At 54.7% G+C, this 26,938-nt stretch overlaps 1 protein-coding gene across 20 annotated transcripts in view; it reads right to left on the reverse strand.

Moving 5' to 3' along the window:
* ATP6V1C2 (ATPase H+ transporting V1 subunit C2) overlaps positions 1 to 26,938 on the reverse strand; it is a 54,079-nt gene that overhangs the window by 282 nt on the left and 26,859 nt on the right. For 2 of the 20 annotated variants that reach the window (XM_070574469.1, XM_070574481.1), the window contains exons 4-14: positions 22,980 to 23,065; positions 22,082 to 22,111; positions 15,972 to 16,066; positions 11,669 to 11,760; positions 9,125 to 9,223; positions 8,514 to 8,582; positions 6,340 to 6,432; positions 6,153 to 6,246; positions 3,541 to 3,678; positions 2,600 to 2,697; positions 250 to 379 (exon numbers count right to left, since the gene is read on the reverse strand). In XM_070574469.1, coding sequence (XP_070430570.1) covers positions 250 to 379; positions 2,600 to 2,697; positions 3,541 to 3,678; positions 6,153 to 6,246; positions 6,340 to 6,432; positions 8,514 to 8,582; positions 9,125 to 9,223; positions 11,669 to 11,760; positions 15,972 to 16,066; positions 22,082 to 22,111; positions 22,980 to 23,065 — 1,024 coding nt within the window. Of the gene's footprint in view, positions 1 to 35; positions 380 to 2,599; positions 2,698 to 3,540; positions 3,679 to 6,152; positions 6,247 to 6,339; positions 6,433 to 8,513; positions 8,583 to 9,124; positions 9,224 to 11,668; positions 11,761 to 15,971; positions 16,067 to 22,081; positions 22,112 to 22,979; positions 23,066 to 24,846; positions 25,097 to 26,938 lie in introns of those variants that run through there. The other 18 variants (XM_070574472.1, XM_070574488.1, XM_070574478.1 and 15 more) reach the window with 16 other exon arrangements.

Genomic DNA, 26,938 nt, shown 5'->3' on the forward strand with positions numbered 1-26,938 from the left:
CAGCAGTGTTCCACGTGCGCACATGGTTTCCTGGTTTATTCTTGTACTTTCGAGGAAGCTCTCTAGGCACTGACCGTATTTTCTGGCCACCCCCCCCCCGCCCCTCAACCTCTTCCTTGTGGTATTTCCACACTTATGAAACACAGATTTTCATAGCAGTCTGCCAAGTACTGTTCCTGGACAGTCTCTCCTGGGCAGAGAGGCTGACCTCACTGTAGAAACGCGGCTATTTCTGGAGCGGGTACCTACATCCAGGATGCTTGCGGCTGCGACTTGATCCAGATGCCTGAAGACGGAGTTCAGGACCTCTCGCAAACGTTTGGTGGACGACTTCTTAGGCTGGAGGAGCACCGCCTGGAAGTTCACCGGGAGTCCGTACCTTCTCAGACAGGATGTGTAAGTTACTCATGTGCAAAGAGGGACGAAAAGAACCTGACAGCGGAGTAAGTTCTAGTAGGAATGAAAAGCTTCAGCTAATGTAGCTTAAGACCATATTCATTTGAGTGAAATGCCTAGGGTCAGAGGTCAGACTAATAACTGGATTTTTCTGGATAGAAAAATCTCTAGAAGACGCTAACCCACTTCTGATAATGATAGTGTTTGACTATAGAGCCAAGAAGTCACCCCACGGACACATGTGGCCATCCTGTGGTGAGCGCTCAAGGTGAATGGCGGCAATTGGACTGAATGTTCCGATTCCACAGTGTTTGTCCAAAACGCAGCTTAGCTGACTTACCTTCCTCCGCTAAAAGAGAGCAGCAAAAAAAAAAATCTGGTTTATCAAGATTGTTAATTCCTTTTGCTGAGTTTTTGGGTGGAAAAAAAGGATTTTAAATAGATTTTGTATGCCTGAGTACATCTGAAACCACTTGCTGGCAGCTGTTCCTGTGGTGGTATCCCAAAAGGAAATATTTATACTGAGTGCCATAGTTAAACATGCATTTCGTGATTGCCAGAGACTTTTAAAAATACACTATCAGTGAGCAAACGCTCAGGTGTTCAATACTTGTCAGCTGTGTTTCTTCATGGTCCCCAAGCCAGGTGTGGGGAAGTCCTTAAGATACCCATTTACTCACCTGACATGTAAATGACTTACAGTGCCGAGATCTGTTAGTATCACTGTTAGTTTCTATTTCCCTATCAATGTCCATGAATTACCTCCTGGCTCCCAAACTTCCTGTGTTTGGACAAAACCATGTGGCAGCCACGTGGAGGAGGAACGAGGCCAAGAACCAAGCAAGAGCCTGTGGCAGCAGCCAGCAAGCTGAGGCGGAGACAGGAGAAAGCAAAGGTGGCTCCGGTGGGCTGGAGGGCTCGGGGTAGGCTGTGAGGATGGGGTGGGAGAGCAGAGGCACCCAGCTGGCCCTGAGGCTGGGGGACTCGTCACAGGAAGGACGGGGCCACTGACAGATGCAGAAGCTGGAGGAAGGCGTTGGGAAGGAGGATGAGCCAGATTCCGAGAAGCCTATGTCAAGGAAGCCTTAGGAAGCATTGGCAGGCAAGGGGAAGCGGGGAGGAGTTGGCCAGGTGGACGGCTGGGAGGGGATCCTGGGGCCACCCGCAGTGCAGGCAGGGGAAGGGGCTGGGGCCACCCTGCAGAGGGAGACGGCCTCTGAGGGCCGAGGAGTAGGGAGCCTGCAGGTCAGCAGGCTAAGAGCAGAGAGGTTTGGAAGAGGGTGCAGCCAGCGTGTGTGGTGCCACTGAGATCCCTGACAGTTCAGGACACAGGGCATCTTCAGAACAACGCGGAAAATCAGGCCTCAAAAAATACTTCCTGGGGCTAGCCCCATGGCCTAGTGGTAAAGTTCGGTGTGGGTTTGGTTCCTAGGTGCAGACAACCACTTGTTGGTGGCCATGCTGTGGTGGCAACCCACATACAAATTAGAGGAAGACTGGCACAGATGTTAGCTCAGGGCCAATCTTCTTCAGCCAAAAAAAAATTAAAAAATATACCTATGTTTCCTATTTGATTCTACTTTTGTAAAAATTTAGTAAAAATTATACCTATGTGTAAACTAAACAAAAAACCTAAAGGAGTATGTACCAGCACATTAACAGTGTTTTTTCTCATGGTGTTAAAATTACAAGTGATTTTTATTCATTCTTTGTGCTTATCTATAGTTTCCAAATTTTCCACAGTGAACCTATTTTGCTTTTGTTAAAAATAATAGGGGTTTTGTTGTTGTGGGTTCGATTTGGTTTGGGTTTTAGTTCTTGTGCTGCCTTCAGCTTCAGAGGTCAAGGACTGAGATGGTTGGTGCTGGCATTTCTTCCAGGAGTCACTGGACCCCGGTGGGCTGTGCAGGGGTGGGATGGAGCCAGCTGGGGAGAGCAGGACGACACCTGCCCCAAGTCTGGCAGGAAAGGGACACAGCGCACCGGACGGCAGGGAGCTGCAGGCTGAGAGGTTTACTTAGGAAATCCTAAGCATGTTGCCAAGAGCCAGAAGGAGCAGCGGGAGAGGGCAGAGGGCTGGGGCATGTCCTGAGGAGGCTGGAGGGGCAGGGCGGGAAGGGGGAGGCAGGAGCTCAGGGAGTCCCAGCGCTGGCTGCGCCCAGCGTCCCCACTGCATGATAGCCGGGTCGGCATCTCCACCCACCTGAGCACGGACTCCACAAACACCCTCAGCGCCTTGATGTGGATCCAGGCAATAAAGGCCTCGCTGAAGTTCACCTTGAGCCAGCGCAGCAGGGGCCCCTGCAGGGAGGGGAGAGTGCGTGACCCCTCCTGTCGGCCCTGCCCAACGCCAGGCTGAGAAGGGACACGGGTTATGACAGAGCAAGCCCTGAGCTGAGAAGAAATGCCCAGGAGCCAGCAGAAGCAGCGAGTCCATTGGACGAGGCCCAGGACCACGTTGTCCAGGGCGCCTGATGCCAGTGAAGCTCAGGGACCAGCCACCTGGCACATGCGTGGGGCCACCACAGATGGGGCCGGAGGGGATGGGCAGCCCCTGACCTCAGGGCTTCCAGCAGGCAGCTGACAGGCCTCCTCTGACACTACACTGCCGAGGAGCCACCTTCTCAAAGGCTCTGCCCCAGGTCCTGGCATCATCCACCAGCTGCCACTTCGAGGGGGCTCCTCACAGCCCCACCTCACACGGCCACCACCTCCCAGGCCATGGCAGCTGTCGCTAATGCCGGTGCAGCCAGACCTCTGGGGGAGCTCACAGTCTTGGAGCAATGGCTCTGAGCTCCCACCTGATACCCCAACTGCTCACAAAGGTCATGGGTGGGTCCAGCCAGGGCAGCCAGGGGAGGAGACCGCCACCCCCAGCAGGGCCTGCCCCGTCACCAGCTCCAGCCACCTCCAGCCAGGGCAGAGGCACCCTGGCCAACAAGCACCGTCCATTGCTGGGGGGCAGCAGGGGCAGCTCCCAAGAGGCCCTGCAGATTAGGAGGAAGGCATGATTCTGTACTCCTTGAATTTAAGACCTCAAAAGCCACGTTAGATAACAGAGAATGCAAAGATTGGTTTGCTCAGAAGACACCTGCCCTGGCGAGGACATGCGAGCCAGGGAGCCCAGGGTCCTGGGTTGCTTACCTCGCCCTCGCCCTCACTCTCTCTCTCTCTGTCGCTCTGCCCCGCCGCAGGCCTATCAGGGCTCCCTAGCGGGGTTACCTTAACCTTGTGGTCCCGGAAGGTGGATGATCCCTTTTTAAGAGCAACACAGGAAGTTTGCTAAAGGCACAGAAATGATTTATTAATCTTTCAGCAAACACGCATCACAAACACACAGAAATAATTCCTATCGCCTGAAAAGCATGTGAAGGCAAGCTCCTGAATGCCAGCCCACTCTGGGGACCGGGTGGGCTAGAGATGGCACGCACGCGTGCCTGTGGGCCCCTGGGGGGTTAAAGTCTTCGAGTCCTACTCCAGGGACTGAACCGACTGCTGGCGGAGGGGTCAGTTCCCACCTCCCCCATGCCCACCCCGCCCGGCCTTGGCGTCGGTGGGGACCGCCCCCATGAGCAGACAAGGACAGGAGCTCCAGGGACGACGCTGCCCACAGAGCTGCCTATCCAGGCTCCGTCAAGGCGTCCCCATCAAGTGCAGCCTACAGCAGCCTCCTTGGCAGTGAGGGTGCACCTGAGCATGCGACACGCAGAAATTAGCCAAGCGTGCTGGTAGGACACTCCATCCTTTATCATCTTTCTCCACAAATAGTGGAAAGCACAGGAAAATACTATCCTGGGCTCTCCAAGGGAATTGAAACCTGGGACCTAGCCCGTCCCCTCTGGTTGACGAGTAACAAAAAGGATGCAGGAGGCTGGTCATACCCCCCTTCAAACAAGCTAAAGGGGGGAAGGGGTTCTCAAGAAGACCAGTAGGGTGACCCCAGCCGACCCCTGCTCACTGGCACACAGCGAGAGCCTCGCAAGGAGCTGAGCGTCTCCAAGTTAGTGTGTCTTCGGGGCTCTGTCTCTCCCCAGAGAGACCCTGGTAGGGCTCCCACGGCACACGGGGGCACAGAAGCCTACACCAGGTAAGAAGCGCCAGCTGGCAACCTGAGACCCGGCGGCAGCTGTCAGGTTCTGTGTGCCACCTCCACCCACAGGGGTCTGTGCAAGCGTGGAGCTGGGTCCAAGGCCCTAGCCGACCGCTTGGCCTCTGGGCAGGGCTCCCGCCTGGATGCTGTGGAAGCCGCCCCTGTGAGCTGGCCTGCAGAGACACGGTGGGGGCCCGGCTGGACTGAAGGAGGGGCAGCCCTGCTCGGAGGCCGGAGCTCGGGGTGGGCGGGCTGAGGTCAAGGAGGAAACCCTCTGGAGCTCAGCTTCCTGGGGGGCACCTTTCCTGCCTCGGGGCTCGGCCTCCAGCTCAGCCCTCTGTCTCAGGAAGGGGGACACGCCCAAAGCCTGGGCCCAAGCCTGACAGATTCTGGATCTGAGAAGCATGTGCACTCACTTGGTGTGCACACTCATGTCCACATGCACAGGTGTGTGTGCACGTGTGTTTACATTTGCAGGGAGAAGAGTTAAAACCCCCCACAGGCACTTCTCTATGAGCAGCTTCCTCTTCTTCCTCAAAGGAGGATGGGCCAGTCGGGTGGGGCACTAGGAACCCCACGGCGGCCTGCGGCTGGGGCTCGCTCCTGAGGGATCCACTTGTCTGGAGTCCCTGTGCAAAGGCCACTGACCCGGAGAGGTCAGGCGGACGTGCGGAGTCCCCCAGCCCCGTGTCGGAGAGGGCCCGGGGCCAACACTTGGCCACACGGCTGGCACTCCTCGCTCTCACCCAAGCACATACTTACAACTCCATGTTTACACACCAACTTTCCCAAGAGGCCTGAAGTACATCCTACCCATTCTTCTCTTCCCGTCTACACTAGAGGCTGAACTGGAGGGTACTCTGAGAACCTCCCCAGGGTGGCGGGATGCGGGAAGGGGACCTGGAAACATTCCACCAGACCACCTGGGGCCACCCCGCTCAGCCGACTCTGCAGCTGGAGGACGCCGCATCCGGAAGGTGCCCCTTCTACAGAGCGGCAGAGTGGCCTTCCTGAGGCTCACTGCCCACATTTCAGGAGAGTCCGGTCTCCCCCTCCCGAGCCCAGTGCCCCACACGTGAACAGCTTCTGAGTGGCTGTCGTCGGAAGTCTCAAGACTAAGTACCACTCTTGGCTAAAAGCAGCGGATGGGTAAATACAGGTGCTGGTGACGGAGGAACCCACATCACGCCTGGAAGTCACACTGACAAGGACTGCGGGGTGACCGCTGGCCACACTGTCCAAGGGGGGCACTGCCCACTCTCGGCCCCGGTGCGTCTGCCTGGACCCCACCTGCCTTGCTGGACCTTTGTGGGGGCAGGCAGCGTCCACTTCCCAGGGAGGAACACTCATGAATCTCTCAGAGCCTCAATTTCTTATCTGCAAAATGGAGCTGAGGGTCACTTCCTGGAAGGGCCGTGCTTGGGACTCGCGGAGACCGCGTACGGACGGTGCCCAGTGCACGGCTCACTGCTCACGGCCACCGCCACGGTCCCCTGTGTGTGCCTCCTTCCCCCAGACCCTGCCCTGGCCATCCCAGGAGAACACGTTCCTGGGTGGTGTGTGCCCAGGGGAGCGGGGACATGGCAGGGCACCTGCCCGGGCCTCTGGGGGGTGGGAAGGACGCCCACATCGTGCGTGCAAATCCGCGGCCGGCCCGAGTACTCACATACTGTTGCTTCTTATCAGACAGCAGTCTGCTCATCTCTTCCCGCTCCCTCTTAATTTCCTTTTCATCATAGTAATATTCACGCACAGTGAACCTTCGGACAAGCCAACGAGAGGATTTCACTAAGAAGCTTCCGGTCGGAGCAGAGACCCCGCCAGTGGAGAAGCCCGCCCAGCCCAGCCCTTACTTGTTTTCTTTGGCCTTGGTTTTGAAATCATCAATCACTTTTCGAAACAGGGTCACCGTGAAGAGGCCGCCCTCGTTGTCCTCAGCAATCAACCTGGTGGAGAGAAGCGTGCTCACTGGACTCATCAGCAGGCCCCACGTGGGAGCCGGGCTGGAAGAGGCCTGTCCGCTCCCTAGGCGGGTGGGTCACCGCCGAGGTGAGTCCCTGTCCCCATCAGCCTGGTGGCCGACGCACAGGGGCCCTGGCAGAGCCGAGGGCGGGGGAACCAAGGTGTCCCTTATCATTTCCTGCTGGCTCTGCCTGCCATTTCCGCCTCCTGCCCTGCTGCCCCCGCTCCAGGCCAAGGCCCCGAGGCCTGCCCGGGATCTGCCGCAGCCCTGGGGGAAGCTGGAGACCGGCTGTGCAGACATCCGGGGTCTGGCTTCTGTTCACGAAACGCCTGTGAGACCGAGCTACTTGGGGTCTCGGCTCGCACGAGGGCCGGGCAGCCCCTGGCTCTGACGCAGTGTGGCTCTGGCAGAGTGGAGCGGCGTTCCGGTTCGTGCAAACCATCCCACAGTGTCCATTTCACATCCAACGTCCCAATGTCCTCATTAGACACAGCCTCCCAGCATGCCTCAACACGAGGCCACTGTGGTCCCTTGTCCCCAAGGACATGGGGGGTGTTGGGGCCAGAGGTCTAAGGGTTTTTGAGTCCTGCCGGCCAGATAACAGGAGCCCTCGGGCCCAGGCAGGGCCTCGTGCATGCTAGCCAGGTCACCCTTCCTGTTCCTCAGAGCTCACACCCAGAGGGGCTGACCCAGCTCCAGAGACTGTTCCAGAGTCATCTCTGCCAACCCTCTGGTGCCCTCTGACAGTGAAGGGCCTGGCAGTTCTGGTCTGAGAAGCCAAGCCAGCCATCAAGGCAGCCTCTCCGGGCAGGGGTCCTGGGCACGCGGCCACAGAGAGCCGGCCTAGGAGAGTAGAGAATGCTTCTGCCGGGCAGGCCAGCTTCCAGGCCAGCTCCTCTGTCCATCTGTTCTTCTCCCCAACCAGCTGCACACGTGACTGCCCCCGGCTCATTCCTCTGGCCTCCCCTTGTGACCTCAGGCTGCGACTGTCCTGTTCCCTGGACTCCTCAGTTTAGCTCCTGATTTCTATCTGCTCTGAGTTTGTGATCCTGGGAGAGCAGCCTTCAGCCGGGGCCCCAGGCCAGAGGCCTCGGGCTGGGATGGGAGCAGGCAGGGCCCCCAGCGCAGAAGCTCCGTGTGCTGGGAGGCGGACGAATGGCACGGCCGCCCAAGACTCAGTGTCAAATCTTCTACACTCACAAACTCTACCAGACGTCTGAAAAGGCACAGAAAAGAACAAATACCTACGGATCTGCTGCCCAGCTCAAGACAGAAACAATTTTCAGACAGCAGAAGCCCCATGTGCCCCTCCCCAACTGCATGCCACTCTCTGCCCGAGGTCACCCCTGTGCTGAGCCTGGCGTTTCTCATCCCCGAAGGCCCCCATAATTCTCCTGTACACCTGTGTATGCCCAAGTCACATACGGCTTAGCTTCATCCATTTTTAGACCTTAAATAACTGGCTTCCCGCTGTGCGTACCCTCCTGCACTTGCTTTTTCTGCATAGAGTGACATTTATATATAACATCACAGGCTGAGATTTATCCTCACTTACGAAACTCTAACGCCTTGGTTGTCCCCGCTGGGTGGTATCCACGGTTTGACTATATTCCTGTCTCCCTTCTCCTGTCGCTTTCCCAGCCCTCACCGGCCACTCCTGCTCTGACCCCAGCAGGCCACACTCTGACACTGTTTTTCTCCCCAGCTCACGCTCTGGGGTCACCACAAGCAGGCCCTAGCTTGACCCTCAGGTGGGGAAGAGTGGACACTGAGCTGAGAATGCAGAGGAGAGTGCAGCAAAAGCCCTGCGCACCCTGCCCGGAGGTAGTCAGGGAGGGGTTCCCAGAGGAGGGGGCAGGGGAGTGGAGTTCTGAGAGATGGAGGGAGTTGAGCATGTGGCTGGGTGTGTGGCTGTGAGGGAACCCAGGCAGACGAACTCTTGCAGGCACAAGCACGGAGGGCTGAGGGTCCTTGCACCCTTGGGGCAGATTTGGTGGTTGGGTGCCCCAAAATGCCCACACACACCTCCCCTGGGGCCTGGGGCCAAGCTAGGGTCTCACTTACTTGGTCGACCGTGGGACCACCATGTCCGAGAGGGACTCGTAGGTTTTTTGCCATTGTGTGTAGCTTTGTCTGTGAGAATACAGAACGGTTGAGTGATTTTTGCAGAAAAGACTGTGGGGCGTCCTGAGTGTTTAGGAAGCTGCAATACCTTTTCCCAGGGGACTAAGAGAGCCCCAACATCCCCTGAGATTCTGCCACGGGCAGTGGGAACCCCCAGCCCAGCACCATCGTGAGCCCAGCCTCCCCATGAGGCCCTGGGTTCAGCCAGAGATACTCGTGGGGTACTGTCTAATCCTGGCCCTGTGCGGCCTTTGGCAAGCCAGCTGACCTCTCTGGCCTCAGGATGAGGGAATAATAACACCGCCCCACAGGCTTGTTGTGAGTGACCTGAGCTCCTGTCTGCAGCTTCTGGCACATGGTTCACAGAATGGCTGCTTCATCACTGCTCTCACCCCACAGGCACCGTCCCCCTGCCCCCGTTACGCCCACACAGCCCCATTTAGGGCCCCCAGGATCCGGGCCGAGGGGGGGCTCCTCCTTCCTCCCCATTGGGCAGGGCCAGATCACCAACACAGCGAGACCCCAAACCGCCGCCTCCCTGGCCCACTCACTTGGGGACGATGACCAGCAGCGTGATCAGATACTCGGAATCCAGCACGAAGTCTTCCTTGCTCACAATATCGCTCAGCGTCCGGGTGAAGAGGTTTCCCCTGAACCCATGGGGACGAAGAAGGTGGGATCAGCAGAAAGGCAGATGGAGGCCACGTGGGCCTGGGCTTGTGGGCCGCACGGACCCCTGGCAAACCCACAACACATCGGTGCTAGGAAAGGAGGGCCAGGCAGGAAACGGGCAAGACTCAGGATGTCCCCTGGGGTGAGATGGGGGCCCCGGGCTCTGTGTCCTGGAGGCTAGAACTGCTGTGGCTGGCAGGGCCTCAGGTGCTATCACCTGTCACCTGAGGGGCTGCTGAATCCAACACCTCGGTCACCTGCGCTGCCCCGGTGCAAGCCACGGGCTGTTGGGAGGGGACCACGGGCAGCAGGCAGCTTAAGTTACTCAAGTGTCAAACAGTGGCCGGCTCACGAGGCCACCAGGGCCATCCTGGGCAGACACAGGCCTGGAGGGAGCTGCGTTTCACTTTACACACCTCACAGGTCCAGCAGCCAGGGCACATGCACCTGAAACAGCTCTCTGCAGGCCAGTGGAGGCCGGTCTGCATCGAGGTCACGGTATTTTTAGCACACGGATGAAGGCTGTTGGATCAGCACCCGGGCCAGTCGGCTCCCTGGACGGTCTGCGCCTTGGCACCCGGGCCACGATATCAGCCGAGATGTCAGCCCATGGTGCTTCCCGAGTAAACGCTTCCCAGCGCAGGGCCAAGGCCAAGGCTTCAGGGAAAACACCATGCTGCAGAGGCGCCCGGCCTGCCCGGGGAGCCGGCCCCTCTCTCCTCCCCACCACGCCATCCCTGACGAGGCCCTTAGATTCCTCTCCAGAGGCTCCACCCACAAGCCTTCCTGCCACGGTGCTCCCACTTTACCCGCACACTCAGACCTCATCTGTCTGGCTTACGCCTGCACCCCCTGCACAAAGTAGACTTTCCAAAAATATTTGCTGAATGAATAATTGTGAGCTCTCCAAGTGCAGAAATGATTATTTTATTTTGCTTTGTGTCTTCAGGGCCCATAAGGCCTGAGAGCATAGTAGATGCTTAATAAACGCTTATCAAAAGAAGAAGAGACCAACGGAAGAGGGAGGTGGAAACCCTTCTACCCTCTCCGCTCTCTTGTGCTTCCCTCAGTGCTTACGATCAACAGATCAGTCAACGTTACCATGGATCAGCGATCGACTTCTGCACCAGTTGACTGAGGAGGTTAGACCAGATGTTTGCTCACGTCCCAAACAATTCTTAAGAAGGCCACAGTTGGGGGTACAATGAATGGATGGCCCAGCAGGCAAATGGCCCCACGGCTCACTGGTCAAGGCCATGATGGACCTATGCCAAGGTCGTCATTTAGGGCTCTCTGCCATTGGCGCCTGCCCTTGTCCCCTCCTCACTCCTCCCTGGGGGGGCCAAGGAGGAGGCAACTCAGTTGATGCCCATTTAGCTCTGATGCAGTCATGCATCCGACAATGATGATTTCCAGTTGAAGAACGTCTTTCCCTCTTTGGATTTAAATTTTCCACTAACGTATTATTCTCTTTTTTCACAAGAAGACAGCTGGCCCAGTGACCCTCAGAAGAGAGAAGTGGACGTGGGAGGGTGGCTCACAGGGGTGAGCCAGTCAGAGGGATGGCCACACAAGGGGACAGCTAAGCTTCCCTGGGTACTTCCTTTCTCTGGAGTGTCTCAGAGAACTGCCAACAGAATCAGATCCGGAATCTGGGGAGACTGTGAGGATCTCCCACACCAAGTCAGCCCTGTTCAGAAGCGCCTTTCAGCCTCCTTGGCAGGAGCTCATCTGGCTTCTTCTTACATACCTCCACCAACAGGGCACTCACTACCTCACAAGACAGTCACTGCCATCACGACACTGGGCTTATGTTTTTCTCCAGATACCTCTCACCATCTTGGGAGACTCAGTGACTAGTTGTATCTGCTGGGCCAGGCAGTCGGCTCCCTCTTCCACAGCGTGGTCCTTCGGGTGGGTGGAGAAAGCACCTGAGTCCCTGAGGCTGCTCTGCTCTGGCCACAGAGCCCACTGCCCTCTGCTGGCTCTCATGAAGGACCAGCCTCCTGCTGCACTGAGTGGGAGGGGCCTCTGTAAAGTTTCCACAGGGGCAGGAGCTTGGGGGGCCCCCCAGGTGTTCTCAACAACCTGGGAGAGGCCAGGAGAGGCCGGGAGAGGCCGGGAGAGGTCAGGAGCACCTTCCAGCTCCTACTCCTCTCTGGGCACAGGCAGGGAGGTGCCATCTGCCCTCACTTAGGCCTTTCCTCCCACGCATCTGCTCTGGGTCCTCCTCGCCCAGCACAGCTCCTGGAGAAGCAGGAGTGCCTCTGTGTCTGTCTGTCTGTCTGCCTTCCTCTGTCTCTTTCAGACACTGACACAGACCCCGGCTCAGCCAGGGATCTGAAAGGCACACACGTAAGCACAGCCAGGCCCCCGCCCAGGCGGCCTTGAGGCCGCGGCAGCCTGGGAGCACGGGTACTCACATGGACTTCCGCTCCAGGTTCTCCAGGTTCGTCTTCAGAGTGTTGTACGAGGCCATCCGGGATTTCAGGTCAGTCTCAATCTGGGCCAATTGCTGTTTGGAAAACCAGAAGAGTGTAAAGAGTTGGTTGAACTTTTCAAAACTGCCACAAATTGCTCCTGATGAACTTAAGAAAAAACAAGGCACTGGCTCGTTTGCCAAGGCCGGCTCTGCTGTGCCAGACAGCCCAGCGCTCGGCCCCGCAGGACTCACATCTCTACTTGGCAGACCCGGAGGCTCAAGACATGAGCGGCTTTTCTGGAATCACTCAACAAACTGAATCTTCTCCTGATTTCGAGTCTGTCTCGTACTGTCAGGGCCCCCACGGGCCTCCACACCATGCGCTCTCAGGCTCTGCTAGGGGTCAGCTCAGGCGGACCCCTACCCTGGCTTCTATGAGGACCCGCTACGCCTCAGCCCCGACCAGCGCCCAGGTCTCCAGGCTCAGCTGTGCCCTGCGGCAGCCTCTTCCCGCTCTGCAAAGGTCGAAGGTTCCTTTCCGTGTGGAGGCAGGTCACCGATTTGACATTAAGGAGAGCCCCTTGTTCTAGAAGTTTCAGGAGCACGTCCCAGCCCACCTCCTGCGGCGGACAGAGGGTCGGGGGGCATGAGACAAGCTGAGCTCTCCTGCCTCAGGGGCCCCACCCGTCCAGCCGGGGTGATGACGTCCTCCCCAAGGGCTCAGAGCCACGAAAGAAAACTGCCCACAAGGGCCCCATTCACGGGGAGCCCTCAAAACACTGTAGCTGCTAAGGCGACTGCTGTAAATGAGTGTTCCAAGTCCAGGGACACCGGGAGCCCCTCTCAAATGCTGGGAGCTGTCGGGAAGTTAAATAAAACCCACCAGCCCCCGCTCTGCAGAGCTCACACTCACAGCAGAGCCCATTAACACACAACTGGCTCCACAAAGCGGGCCCCACATTGCGAACACTGAGCAGCCAGCCATCCAACGAACAGGGGAGAGCCACCCACGCTGACACGCGGTGGGCTCGGGCCGACTCCCGAGGCCCCTGGGAGAGACTGTGCGCATCTCCTCCCCCGACCCCCGTTCTCTCTTCTCAATCCCACGTTCAGTGACACCTCATGGTGGCAACTGAATATTCACACCATGTCAACAGACACAACAGATCTGCACATTGCTGCTGACGCGGGACTATCGCGAGACCATCATCTGAATAAAAGGGGGCAAACTGTAGGATAGGAACAATTTTGAGCTGAAACATATATATTTTTTATATAGATGGAAGGATCCACTGTAAACTTTAAACATTGGTTACCTCAAGGAGGAGATTAAAGGGAGTGGGAATGGGGGGCGGTAGTCACGGGAGGTGTTCAACGTTTTTATCTTTACATTTTGATATGTGTGATTTCTTTATAAGATTTATACTTTTTTTACAATTTTTAAAAACTTTTGACTTTGAAATGATTATAGATTCATGGGAAATTGCAAAAATAGTACACAGAGATGCCATGTACCAGTTTCCCCACGGGTAACATCTTACATAACAACGGTACAGTATCATAATGAGGAAACTGAAGTAGGTACAATCCACAAATCTTGATTTTTAAAATAAGGCTTATATTTTTTAAAAAAATCCTGTGTCATCCTTATTTTTCTAATTTCACCGTAAGCCAATGAAAAACCACAGAAGAGGGCTTGGAAACCAGTAAAACTGGTTCTCAGAGAGGAACTCAGGCTTCGGCACAAGTCTGGCCCAAAAGGCTGTGTGACCTGGTGTCAGCTCCTGAACCTCTCTGAGCTTACTGTGAGCTAATACAACCCACGAAGCAGGTCATTCAGAGAGGCAAGTCCTCTCCTCCACCGACTGGGCTCCTCGTGAGCAGGCAGGGTCTTGGTCGTCTCTGCAGTTCCGGGCACGTGGCCAGCACCGGGCAGCACTTCCACAGAACCTGCACACCCAGTCCTGCTCCTGCCAGGCACACGGCCGCTGCACTTTCCGCCACTGAAGGCAGGCATACCAGGCAGAAGCCTGGAGGGTTCGTGTAACCCCCAGCAGCCAGCACCCCAAGCGGGTCGGCATGAAGTAGGCCCCACCAACTGCTAGTGGACATCCACGAGGGGGAGAAATAAACCTTTTGCTCTGTCACACGGGTGAGATTTGGGGGCTTTTTGGAAACTACAACATGACCCAGCCTGGGGAGACTGACATAGCCATGGGCGCCGGGTCCCTGACCAGGTGACATGCTGCCATGCTGTGTGCACGGCCCGGGGGTCGCCCAAGCCCACCCCATCCTTGTGCCCCTTCATTAAAGGAGGCAGGTGGGCTCAGTTCCCAGCGTTGGGAGGTCCTGGGGCCTGGCCTTGACTATGTCATTGCCAGTCCCTCGCAGGTGGGGACACCTGCTCAGAGAACGCCTGGCAGCACGGCAACTTCGCCTCCCGGGGTGCCCCCAGGGGAGCTCCTCTGACTATGACATCTCTAGTTAACAGAATCAGACCTCCTGTTGCGGGGCCAGGCCTGAGCCAGGGCTGAGAGCATCACACACGTGCCAAAGCCCAGCCGGCTGCCTCTCAGCAGCGGAGGGAGCCCGGGGCTTCCCTGGGAAGTGGGGCCCGCGCAAAGCACATGAGCTCTACACTCCCCTCCCAGGGGAACGGCTCGCCACCTGCAGGCCCTGGAGCGTGCCACCAAGCCTCTCAGCCAGCATCCCCATCTGAGACCCGAGGAAGGTGACACCTACCTCCAGGGTGACTGAGAAGTCAAAGCAATAAGAGAGCCCAGGTGGTTCCAGGCACACAGGGAGCACCATCAAAAACGGTGGCCCCTCCTCTCCCTGCTTTCCCGCCAAAGTCCCTCTTTGGGTCCCCTAGACTAGCGAGAAGCCAGGTTTTATCCTCTACAACTGCTCTGCTCCCCTTCAGCCGATGCCCTGGTCTGCTCCAGAGCCCTCGTCACTGCGGGGCATGCCCGTGTCAGTGACTACTGTCCCAGGTGGCCTCAGAGGGTGGCCCTGACACTCGGCCTGGCCTCCCCAGCACAGCGCAGGGCTCAGCCAAGCCCACAAACCACCATGTGCTTCCAGGTTGGTGGTGAAGGTGCACAACGCCCTGCTGGAGGCCGCACCTGGCACAGGGGCCCTGGGCAGCCCCTCCTCACAGGGCCTTCCAGAATCACCGCCCAATTGTCCCGGAGGGGCCGGGACCTCTGTGATGCAGGCGGTGCCCGAGGAGCCGCACCCAGATTCCAAGCCTTCTGGCCCCACTGCATTCCCAGAGGCTCAGGCCGGGCACCAGCCTGCCATCAGGGCACGGGGACAGGTCCCAGGGGCCTGCCTCCTTCACCTGACCTGCCCAGCCACGCCTGGGGGCTCTGCTGCTCTGTGTGGACAACAGGAGGCTTTGTTCCCGCCTGGCGCGGACTCTCTCCCAGCCACCCAGGCCAGCAGGAGGCATGATACACAAGGGGCTCGGCGTGTCGTGGAGCAAAGGGGGACAGTCATAAGCCGTCAGCCCCAATCTCAGAATCTTGGTCAGTGTCCACCCTCCGTGAGACAAACAGGAGCCAGCATGGCTGCGAGACACCCACAGTGTCCCCAGAAACCTGTGGCGCAATGCTTTTGTTCATGAAGTCAGAGCCAGAGGCCAGTGCTTACCAAGATGGCGGACTCACAGGGGGCAGCTCTTACTGGCCTCACCATTGTCACAGGCGCCTCAGAGCAGAGGGGGGCACCCCTGGGAACACCTCCCAGAAACACCTCCAGGACTTAGGGCTCCTAAGCCAAATTCTCCACTGAAGCAGATGGTTTTCATCAAGTAAATAATCCCCCTGGGGGCGGGGGTGTCAGGTGGGGCTTAAGAAGAGGTCAGGGTGGGGCTGCCTTCTCCATCAGTACCTTTGAAAAGAAAAGAGGTGGGGGGAGTGCTGAGAATGGCCACTGGGTCTGGGGTCAGAACCGCGGTGGCTCAGAGAGGAGTGTCCTGTGAGCCACAGCCCCCCGCCAGGTGGCAGGGCTAGAAGAGGCACGGAAGCAGGGGGCCGCCTTTCCCATTTCCAGGGCTGTCCTGAAACCCAAAGGTCTGTGACCTTGGCCAGGGTGCAGAAGGCCACACCTCGGAAACTCACCAGGGCCGTGAGGGCTGACAGGAGACAGACAGACGGGGAGGGGACCCCAGCCAGGGTCACTCGGCAGGAATGTCCCTCTCCACTTTGCCAGGGTCCAAATGCCATGTAGCTCCGCCCCAGATGGTCAGCTGTCCTGGTCACAGCAGTTAAGTGTCCCCCGAGAGAAGGCCCTTTCCTTACCTTGGCTACAGTGTCCACCACGCTCACCAGCGGCTGCTTGGCAGGATATTTGGCCATGTCCCATTCAAAGTGGGTCACAAAGGATGTTAAGTCAACTGGAAGAACACAAACACATTTCAACAAACAAGGGTGACTCTCCAGGTCTCGTGAGACTGAGGCTGCCAAACCCCGAGCCAGGTGCCCCCACTTAAACCAGCGAAGCAATTAGAGACACCAGAGGACAGAGGCTCCAGGAGAGCAAACATCCACCTTGGGAGCAGAGCGCTGAGCCAACGGGCGGCTCTCAGCCAGAACCATTGGCAGCACCCTGAACCCTTCCGAAAACACACACCACCAGCCACAAGGCCACCGTGACAGGTGCACTCCTGCGCCCCAAACTCTTACTCAGGTCTGCACTGGGAGATTCCACTTTCACAGGAGGTGGAGGCAAAGTCGGGAGGTATTCTGAGGGCACCAGGCTAATCCTCCACCTTTTCCAGTTGCTTTGGCCACAACCCCTGCTGGGTGATCATTCTGTCTTGAGGTACCCCAAGGCACGCCAGAGAAGAGCCTCAAGCTGACTCCCAAGACTACACAGAGATCATGGGTGCCACCTGCTCACCAGACCAGCCACCTTCCTGCCCTTGCACCCGAGCCCTAGACAAAGGCGATTTCAACACACAGGCTCTGTTTTTTTTGTTTGTTTGTTTGAGGAAGATTAGCCCTGAGCTAACTACTGCCAATCCTCCCCTTTTTGCTGAGGAAGACTGGCCCTGAGCTAACATCCATGCCCATCTTCCTCTACTTTATATGTGGGATGCCTACCACAGCATGGCTTGCTAAGTGGTGCCATGTCCACACCCAGAGATCTGAACCGGCAAATCTCGGGCCACAGAGAAGCGGAACGTGCGCACTTAACTGCTGCGCCACCGGCCAGCCCAGGCTCTGTTTTAAAGAAGGCATTTTCGGGGCCAGCCCCGTTGCCAAGCGGTTAAGTTCACACATTCCGGCAGTTCACAGCTCCGGCAGGCCAGGGTTTTGCCAGTTCAGATCCTGGGCACAGACATGGCACTGCTCATCAGACCATGCTGAGGCAGCGTCCCACATAGCAGAGCCAGAAGGACTTACAACTAGAATATACAACTATGTCCTGTGGGGCTTTGGGGAGAAAAAAAAAAGAAGAATTGGCAATAGATGTTAGCTGAGGTGCCAATCTTTAAAAAAAAATTTTTTTTTTAAAAAGAAGGCATTTTAAACATTAGCAAAATACCAGCGTTTGTGAATGTGGTTTTTACTATCTGGTACGGCTGTCTATTTCTCAGTGTACATCCTCTATACAAAAGTCCGTAGTGAGTAGAACAAATCAGTGTTTTCTCAACAAATTTCCTTTCTTCCCTTACTTTCTCCAAAAACAAACCTAACCTGCAGTCCTTGGGGTGTCTGTGGTCCCCTCCAACCAGCTACAGGTGCAGGATGAAGCTCTGGGGTTGAGGTCAGACCAGCAACCCTGAGTGAACTTGGGCTGATCCCAAGCCCCTGGGCCTTGTGCACATCAGTAACTAAACCCCTTTGCACCTCAGTCTCCTTATCTGAGAAATGGGAGCAGGGAGGGGGTCTGCACACCCCTTGAGTGCCTGCTGTCTTCAGACTAGCTCTATGCACATCTAAAGAGTGCTACCTGGGGGCCAGCTGCTGGCAACACCCCAGGGCCTGACCTCCTCTAACAGGTCGGGTCAGCGTAGGTTCCAGTGGCCCCCGGAATCCTGGAATCCCAGCAAGACCGCCCCGCTGTGTCAGATTCTCACCCCAGGCTCTGTGGATGCCGGCCCTTCCCAGTACCTCCTCATGCACCTGCACAGGGACTGGTCATTGCTCACTCAACACTTCCGGGCACTAGGGAAGGGGGGAAGGGCTGGCCCCCGACTCCCAGGGAGGGCACGGAGGGCTGTGCTGGGACTCAGTATTCACGCAGGGGCTGAAGGCGACAGGAGTGTGCCATCTGGCCGGTGAAGGAGGGCGCTGGGAGTGAGGGAGGAGGACTGGTGGACACCACGTGTTGGGGCACAAGGACTCTGGGTCAAGCTGAAGTAACAGGGAGCATGGATGGAGATGGAAGAGTGTCATGAACAGCTGTGTCTGTACTTACGCCCAGGGGATAAAGACACGCGGCCCACTCCCTGAGCCCCTATATGTGTCAGGAACTGGACAGGCACTCCAACCCGACAGCAGTGCTGAAAGAGGTCACCACTGGGACAACTTTGAGTTTACTATGTGGGTAGACAAGTCCCCAAGAAGCAGGTGGAAACGAAATGGGGCTCAGAGGAGGGCACTGGCCTGCGGGCAGAGTTGCCAGATGTAGGCGGCCACAAGTGCCATAAAATAAGGAGACGCTGCTGCTGCTGCTGCTGATGATGACAACCATTCGAGGAGCTGACAATTACCAATGGTTTACCTTGGCCAAGACACGTGAACTGTCTCATTTAATTTACTCTTAACCCTATTCAGTACTATCACTATCTGCATTTTAGAGACGAGGAAACTGGCACCTAAAATGAGACGATAAACAGGAAGCACATGGAGCACCAGCTTCCCCCCGCCACGCCCATCCACAGGGGCCCAGCCTCGCCGCGGTGGAGCGGGAAGCTCACGCACAGTCGCCGCCTTCACAAGAACCAGACTTGGAAGAGGTTCCTTGGGTCCCAACAGTGATGGAATTGACCAGAGTGTCTCTGAGGCCCCAAGGGGGGGTTCTGATCCAGGAGGACTAGTGTCCTTACGAGAAGAGACACCAGGGTACCCTCTCTCTCTTTCCCCATGTGAGGATACAGCAAAGGAAGTGGGTTCTCACAGGAAGCAAACCTGCTGGCACCTTGATCTTGGACTCCCAGCCTCCAGAACTGTGAGAGGTAAATGTCTCTAGTTAAAGCCCCCAGTCTGCTGTATGTTGTCATGGTGGCCCGAGCTGACTGACACAGATTTTGTGTTCATCTGGTATTAACATGGATTTCGGTGTTGCCCCCCCACGGCAGAGAGATGAGTGCGCAGGAGGGACCCAGGCCCGGGAGGAACGGAATTCATGTCGGATGGCAGCAGGGGCTGTGGTCAGAGGCGGAACACGAAGGTAGGGAAGGGCCGGGATCCCACTTACTGAGACCCCACGTGCGCCGGGCAGCGGGCAAGCAAGTCCTCCGCTGCTGGTCATGCGCTGACAGGGAGGAGCCATCACCCACCCCCCAGACCAGGGAACGGCCAGCCCCGGGCCGGAGACGCAAACAGACGTGTGCTTTGGGATCTCGCCCCTTCTCCTCCCCGCCTGCCTCCTCCAGCACCACGTGGGCACACCCCCATCCAATAGAGCTACCCTCAGCCCCTCCCTCTCTCTCCCACTGCTGTTTGGTCCTTCAACATCAGGACGGAGACCAGCTCCTTTTGAAAACCTGCCCATCGGTGCCTCCCGCTGCTGGCCGGAGCCCGCGGACAGACGCTCGCCTGCTCATCACACTGACGCTGCACGATCACCCCTGATTCTCTGGCTCTTTCAGGCTCCTTGAGGGCAGACAACTGTCTCTGTGTCCCCAGGGCCTGTCACAGTGCCCAGCGCAGAGCAGATGCCCACACACACACGAACCTTCCTAATCACCCTGGTTATTGGACTGACTCGCACTGTCTTGATTTCAGATCAAGCTCTTGTCTCCAGGCATTTTCACAAATTTCGAGGCCTTTGTGGCATTCAGGTCAAAGAGAATGTGTTCCCCCTTCCCACCAGAAGAACTCCTATAATTCGCTTGAGACTCAGCCCGTCCCCCTTGGACTGGCTCTCAAGCGCCCAGCCTCCATTTCCATCGCAGCATGGATGGTGCTGTGGTCTGTCCGGCCTAGGGCCGTGAGCTCATGGAGGGACTTCATCTCTGAGCACCCAGCACCCAGCACAGTGCTTGGAGCTCAATAGCCTGCAGGAGTGTCCAACAAACGAAGGAGCGAGAGGATGTTAGATAAGGAGACCGCGCAGACCTCCCTGCGGAAGCCTCGAGAAAACCCCGGTTTGTGACAGTGACTTCCTCCTCCTCCAGCACCTCCTCTCCCGTGTCTGGAGCACCAGCTCCAGCTCCAGACACTGACCCTTGCCTCGGGCCACGAATCCGAGGGCAGCCTTGTCCTGTCCACACACATTGCCTGTGGTGACAACACGGTCTGAGGATGGTCCTTTGCCTTGGAAAGCGGCCCCCTCGGGCCTCCCTGCATTTCCAGCACAGCAGCTTCCCTCTGCCCCAAAGGGACCAGGCCTCCCTTCCCTGGTTGAAGTCAGCGAGGCCTGGGCTCGGACTGATGGCCTATGAGGTCAGACCGTGACCCAGGCCAGCTCATTCCTGAGCAAAACACGGTGTGCACAGGCAGTGGCTCTTGAGCAACAATGATCTCAGCTGTGAAACAAAACAAGGCCTTCCAGGTAGGCAGCAGAACGGGGGGCCTGTGAGCGACGGGCTGCAGCCAGATGGGCCTTCAGGCACTGACGACTCCTGTGCACATTCTAGAGCCCGGGCCAGACATCGGTGTACTGGTTCTACTTCTGCTGCAATTCAACCCATCTACGTCCTTCCACGCTCACAGCTCAGCTAGGGGCAGACAGTAGGCAAAACAAAAGGTGCTCAGGCAAAGCTCAGAGCCGAGGAGGGGATTAAGTCCACTGACAGGTGAGAAAACCAAGACTCAGAGAGATGACCGGCCAAGGTCACAAAGGGCATTACACCACAGGACCGGGCGTGACCACTCCAAGTCCAGTGCTGCTGGCCCTCCAAGCAACATTGCCCTGAATTCCCAGCTGTTCGAGTGCCCTGGAGAAGATCAGATTGAAAGCCCACCTCCTGGGGGCCAGCCTGAGTTCCTCCAGTTAACTCTGCCCATCACTAGTCCCGTGGGTGCTCCGCAGAAGAAAAAGATTTCTCCACCCAAGGAACATTGGGAAAGCCTGAGCCAAACTCGGTTTGAAAAGGTCTCTTGACTGCGGGACTTTTCAGAGCCTTTTCTACGCTAACATGCATTGGGAATGTTCACGAGTCGGCCGTGAGCACTGCCCTGGCGGCCTGACCTTTGTTTGCACAGGGCTGGTGCTCCAGTCTTGGAAGTCATGGCGACTCAACTCGCAGGAGGTCTAGAGATAACGAAACCCATTAGACAAACGAATAAAGCTGAATTTCTCCTCCTGAGAGGACAGCCAGCCATCTGAGAGTTGGTGCCATTTGGACTGGGGATAGATATGATGGAATAATGACATCTAACTTTAAGTAATGTGAATTTTGAGTACAATGTAAGCATTTTGATCACTATTTTAACGTGAGCTCAAATCCTAGTGTCCTAAAAACCAGGTTTTTATGTAGAAAAGCAGCTCTCTACCTTAGTCAGCTCTCAGTCTAGGGCCCTAGGAGTTACCTGCTGGGAAATAAGATCAGTTGATCCATTTAACAAAATAATTTTTTGTATGAGTATCAGCAAGAAATCTCAGTGTCACAAAGAGATTGCATTTGGGAAGGCATTTTGGTAACTTCCAATCTGTAAAGATTTGTATTCGTCCTCAAAGGACTTGCTGGCTTTAATTGCACCAGTTTGAGGAGGTTGGAGAAAACCCAAAAGCAATTGGCTCCTTCTAACCCTGAAACCAGGAATGGCCCGTTGGAGCACAGGGACGCCCCCAAGGGCTCCAGGGAAGGAGCTCCCTGTATGAGTGAACCCCATCAAGACCACACAAAGCCAAGCCTAGCACGGAGACTTCCAGGGTCCATCAAACAGCAACCCCCAAGGGCAGGCAAGAGGAGGCTGGGGACAGCCACCAAGGCAAGGAGCAGACGGCAAGCTACAAGATGCAGAAGTCCATCTTGAACTCCGGAGCTAAAGCATTCCCATTTCCAGGAGCATGCAATGCTGCTGGGGGAGGCGGGGGAGACGAAAAAGAGGGGACAGGAGTAAAACAGTTGCCATCTGTGTCATATGGATATCGTGACCAAGCTACGAGGTTGTTATTTGAGAAATCCATCATAACCTGATCACTGTACCCCTACAACCAGACCGAGATTCTGCCTTCCCAGGGACATGCGGACACCACACAGCACACACACAGCAAACAACGCACAACCTACTCTTTAGACATTTCATTTTCTCCTTCAAACCTGCAATGCAATAAGGTGGCGTTATTAAACTGCATTAACATGCAAGGCCAAGTTCAGGTTTGGGAGTATGAACATTTCCATTTGTCAGTTTAAACAAGCAAATAAAAAGCCTTTTATGGTTTCCAGGAGGGCAAAAACATGACTTTATATGTAACAAATGATATAAATAAATATAGAATATATATGCTCATTTTCAGTATATACACATGCATAGATTTACAGGTCTAATTATTTATACAGATATTTAAACACCTAATTCTAAGGTTTCCAAAGTCTCAAAGTTGTCTCGCACATTTTAAGTGCAATTAAATTGTACATACACAATTAATGGACCAAAGTGTCGTTGGAATCTAAAGATTTATCCTCTCGGCACGGAGAAGGGAGATTCCAATGCGAATACGCTACACAGAGCCATTTTGGTCTAACTCTCTGTTTACTGGGCACAACTTAAGACCTCAGTGTGAGGCATTCCTCAGCACAGGAAGACAGCGTTCAGCCTCCTTTGGGGAAAGGAATAAATCTGCTAGGGGTTGGGGGGGATGGAATTTTCCATTCGGATAAAGGGGAGGTTGATTGAAAAGGTGAGCGGGCCAAACAACCATTAGACCCCACTGAACCTATTTTCCTTCAGATTTCATTGAGGAGTTCAGCTACAGGGTAAGAAATGCCAGGCGCTTTACAAACGTGACAGCAGGACTATGAACTTGCCGAGGGGTACGTCCTCAAACAGCAGTACCACGAGCTAAAAACGAGCTGTACAGCCTCTGTTCAGCTGTCAATTCGGACCCTCCTGGGGCCACAGCGAGGGCTCCCGATGGGCTAGAATGATCTGAGAAAGGACTGGAAGAAGAACTCTGGAGTGACCTACCTCCGTTGGCCAGGAGGTTCTCCTGAGCCATCCCCTTGGCGTCTTCCATGACTTCCACCACGCTCTGGGCCATTCTTCTTATGAGGCTGTGGGAGCAGAACAAGAGGCGGGTGAGCCGGGAGGCTGCCCTCAGAGAGCTGCCGCACCCCGCGGGTGGGAAGAGGAGCGGGCGCCACCCTTTGGAGGAATCGTTTGACAAGACGTGTGGAGAGACTTAAAATGCTAATAGGATTTGAACCAGTAATTCCACTTCTGGGAAACTATCTTACGGAAACAGAACAAACAGGAAAGGTTTTCTGAATAAAAAGATCTTCACAGCATGGTTGCCAACAGCGAAAAATTGGAGAATGACAATAGGGGATTGTTGAAGAAAATGATGGCATATCCAGCTGAGGGATTATTAGGCAGTCATTGAAAATGAGGTTTACAGAGAATTTCTAATACCGTGGAACAGGGCGTATATTGTAATGTTACGTGGAAAAAAACAAGACACCAACTTACACAGACAATGTTCTTCCCACTTTACATATTTTCTATTGTAATCCAGCATTGTTTTTATAATTAGAAAATTAAAACTTTTTAAGACTCCAGAAAACATTCTGATTGCTGCCGAAAGTATGAGAAAAGAAAGGAAAATGCAGGATTTGGAGGCGAGGGACTCTCACGGGCGTGGCTCTGCCAATCACCCAATGTATGATTTGGCCAAATTTATTTAATCTCTTTGAGCCTCAGTTCTCTAATCTGTAAAATGTGGATTACACCATTTTGCAGGATTATTATGAGTATTAATATAACTAATCAGGCACCGAGCATCTAGCAGCAAAGAGTGTCTGCTCCCCAAGGCTGAACAGTTAGAAGTCCAATTGGAAAACATGCCAAATTAGGATCTGTGGGGGCCTAGAATTGGCCACCCCAAGATATGTCTCTTTGGCATGAGAATTTTGGGGGGGCTGGTTACTATTAATAAAAGTGACTCTGAGGAGCAGAGTTTGCTTGCCCTTTGTTGGGAAACATTTACATTTGTAAGGGAAATCTCCATCAGTAAACGTGTCTCCCTCTCTGCACCAGGAAGAAGAAAGGGGATGACCTTATCTCTAGAAACTCTTAATCAATACCAAAGGCAAGGACTTAAATCTGCATAATAATCTTATTCCTGTTTCTGGTAACCTCCTGTAACTGACTCCCCCCACCCCCAACATTCTCCTTTGTCTTTAGCTGGATACGATATTTAAGGTGGGGGCTTCAGCCATTTTGGCAAGTTGCTCAGCTTGCCTGAGCCTCTCCCATGTATGCATGTTATAAAGCTTTGTTTAATTTTCTCTCATTATTCTGTCTCATGTGAATTTAATTCGTTCTCCAGCCAGATGAACCCAGAGAGGGTAGAGGAAGTGTCTTCCTCCCCTATAGATCAAAGTCTAAAAGCTCTGATGGTCCAAATCCTTGCCCCAGGCCCTCACTTCACATCCTCCTGGCTCCCAGGAGGGAGGCAGCGTCTGCGGAGGATCAGTCACTCAATTCCAAATGGAGAACATGGTCTTCTACCACTGCTGCAGCCGCCGGCCATGCTGGCCTCTCAGAGCACGGCGGCCAGGGGCCTGGGGCTGACACAGAGAACTGAGGGGGAGGGCACTGAAGGGCTCAGATCAAAGGAAGGAGGTGGGGGAGGGAGCTGCCTGTTTTCCTATCAGAGCAATGTGTGTTCCCGGTCAAAAACTGAAAAATACCAGTATAAAGCAATTAACAAAAAAATGACCAATCACACCTTCCCACCCAAGAGGAAACACACACTTTGCATTTTAGCATATTTCCCAAAACTTCACAGTTCCACGGTCGATGTGAGTTGAGGTTTTCCTTTGATGACACCTACCATTCAGTGAGGTCTAGGGAGGGCCAAGCCTTCTATAATCATTGTGTCATTTGATCCTCAGGAAAACTTTCGAAGATGGGTGTTATTCTGTCTTCACAGATGAGGAGACTGGCCCAGGAAGTAAGCAGCCTCCCAGCCGTCCAGTCTGCCTGCGGACACCGAGGGTCTCGGCCACCAGGCCACAAGCTGTCCTTACAGACCCTGTGGCCGTGCTGGGCTTCCACGCCCGCAAACGTGCTGGCATTTCTTTGAATAGTAGCTCACATCTCCCCAGTTATAACTAGGGCAAGTGACCCAACAAATCTCTCTCTGTTCCCTCAGCAAAATGGGGATGGTGCCCCTCGTCTCCCAGGGCTACTTGTGGAGTTGGGTGCCCTGCATGGAAAGCAACAGGTCCCTGGGGATCGGCCAGATCTCTGGAGCAGCTCTCGGCAGCCTGGTGACGGCATCGGCTCTCTGCTGTCTGGCTCCCAGGCGGACGTGGCAGGAAACGGGGAGGGAGAGGGTGAATCTGGTTCCCTCCCCGTTCCAGGAACCTCTCCCCTCTGATCGCCTCCAACCCAGGGGAGTAACAACGCCTCTCCCTCTCCCTGGGCTCCTGCACCATCCCCCATGGCTCTCCTACAGCCCACACACAACTACATGTCCCTTAATAAGTAGACCCTCCTGAAATTATCCTCAGTTGAGTGTGTCTGCTATTATCTGATAGAACCCTGACTTGATAACTTCACCGGTTCACTTACTCATTCATTTAGCAAATCCCATACATTAAGCAACTGTGCCAAGCACTGTTCACAGTACAATGAACCCAGACGCTGTGAACAAAACAGCCCCTGCTCTCCAGGAGCTTCGACCCTCCTGCTGTCAGCGGTTCCTCGTTCCCATTATTATAACGACACACATAAGTTGCTGTCTTCTCTCACAATGTCCTCTGTAATACTTTAAGTAATTATTTGTTTAGTGAAGGTGGTAGTAACTCCGGCCCCTACCACAATGCCTGATGCACAGCCACTGCTCAGGAATTGTTTGTTGAACGAATAAATGAACTCTGGCACTCCATAGCACCTAAAATGGCACACACATTTCCTTCCTAATCTACCTAAATACAGAACTCACTCATCATTTTGTAAATGACTGTTTGCTGCTCCCAATTCTAGCCTCTCTACAAAGTTTTTAACTATAACAAGTATGGCCACACCCCGGCCCCTAGGCGTGTGCACTACCACAGAATATCTCAGAACAACACGGTCTGACGAAGCTTAACTGCTGGAAAAAATACTTATTGCACAAAACAAAAACAGCCCTGACTGGGTTGTGATCATTTACTACAGTCATCAGCAGACCGTGGTATTACTGAATCCTAACATTTTTCTCGCTGGAAGGAACCTAAGAGTCTGTATGCTGTTTTAAATTTACTTCTTTTTCACTTTACAATTCACTGTAAACACCTTTTCATGTCAGCATAGAACTTCCTCATTCCTTCCATTCACTGCATAGAATTTCGTTGCATGGCTGTTTCCCTAGGATTAAACCTTTGGGCTGTTTCCACTTTGACGGGTTTCGCAATGATACATATTTTGCCCACTTGTGCAGGCACATATGCAGAATAAGTTGCTAAGATTAACTGCTGGAATAAAGGGTGTAGACATTTACAATTTTAACAAATAAGGCCAACCCACTCGTCAAACACTCAGAGCCAATGTACAGTGGCCCCAACAAGGGCTGCGGTGTCTACCCCCGAGACCCTCGCCAGCACTGGGTGTCGTGAAGCTTTTTAATCTCTCCCAATCTGATAGCTGATAAGTGATCTCTCATTGTTGCTCTGCTTTGCATCTCTTTGATCATCAGTGAGGCTGCACATCTTGTCGTAGGTTTACTGACTCTATAAACGGCTGTTTACTTCTGTGAAGTGTGTGCTCACATCCTTTGCTGGGTTTTCCACTGGCTTATCCCTTTTTAAAAAAATTGACTTGTAAGAGCTTTTAGGTGTTTCAAGGACTCAATTCTTGAAACAATGTTTTGAGCGAGGTGACATCCTCGTTTTAAAGAAGAATAAATTCAGACTTAGCTAAAAGTCACCCTACACAGGACA

Source organism: Equus przewalskii, chromosome 14, assembly GCF_037783145.1.
Source record: "Equus przewalskii isolate Varuska chromosome 14, EquPr2, whole genome shotgun sequence".
Lineage (NCBI taxonomy): Eukaryota > Metazoa > Chordata > Mammalia > Perissodactyla > Equidae > Equus > Equus przewalskii.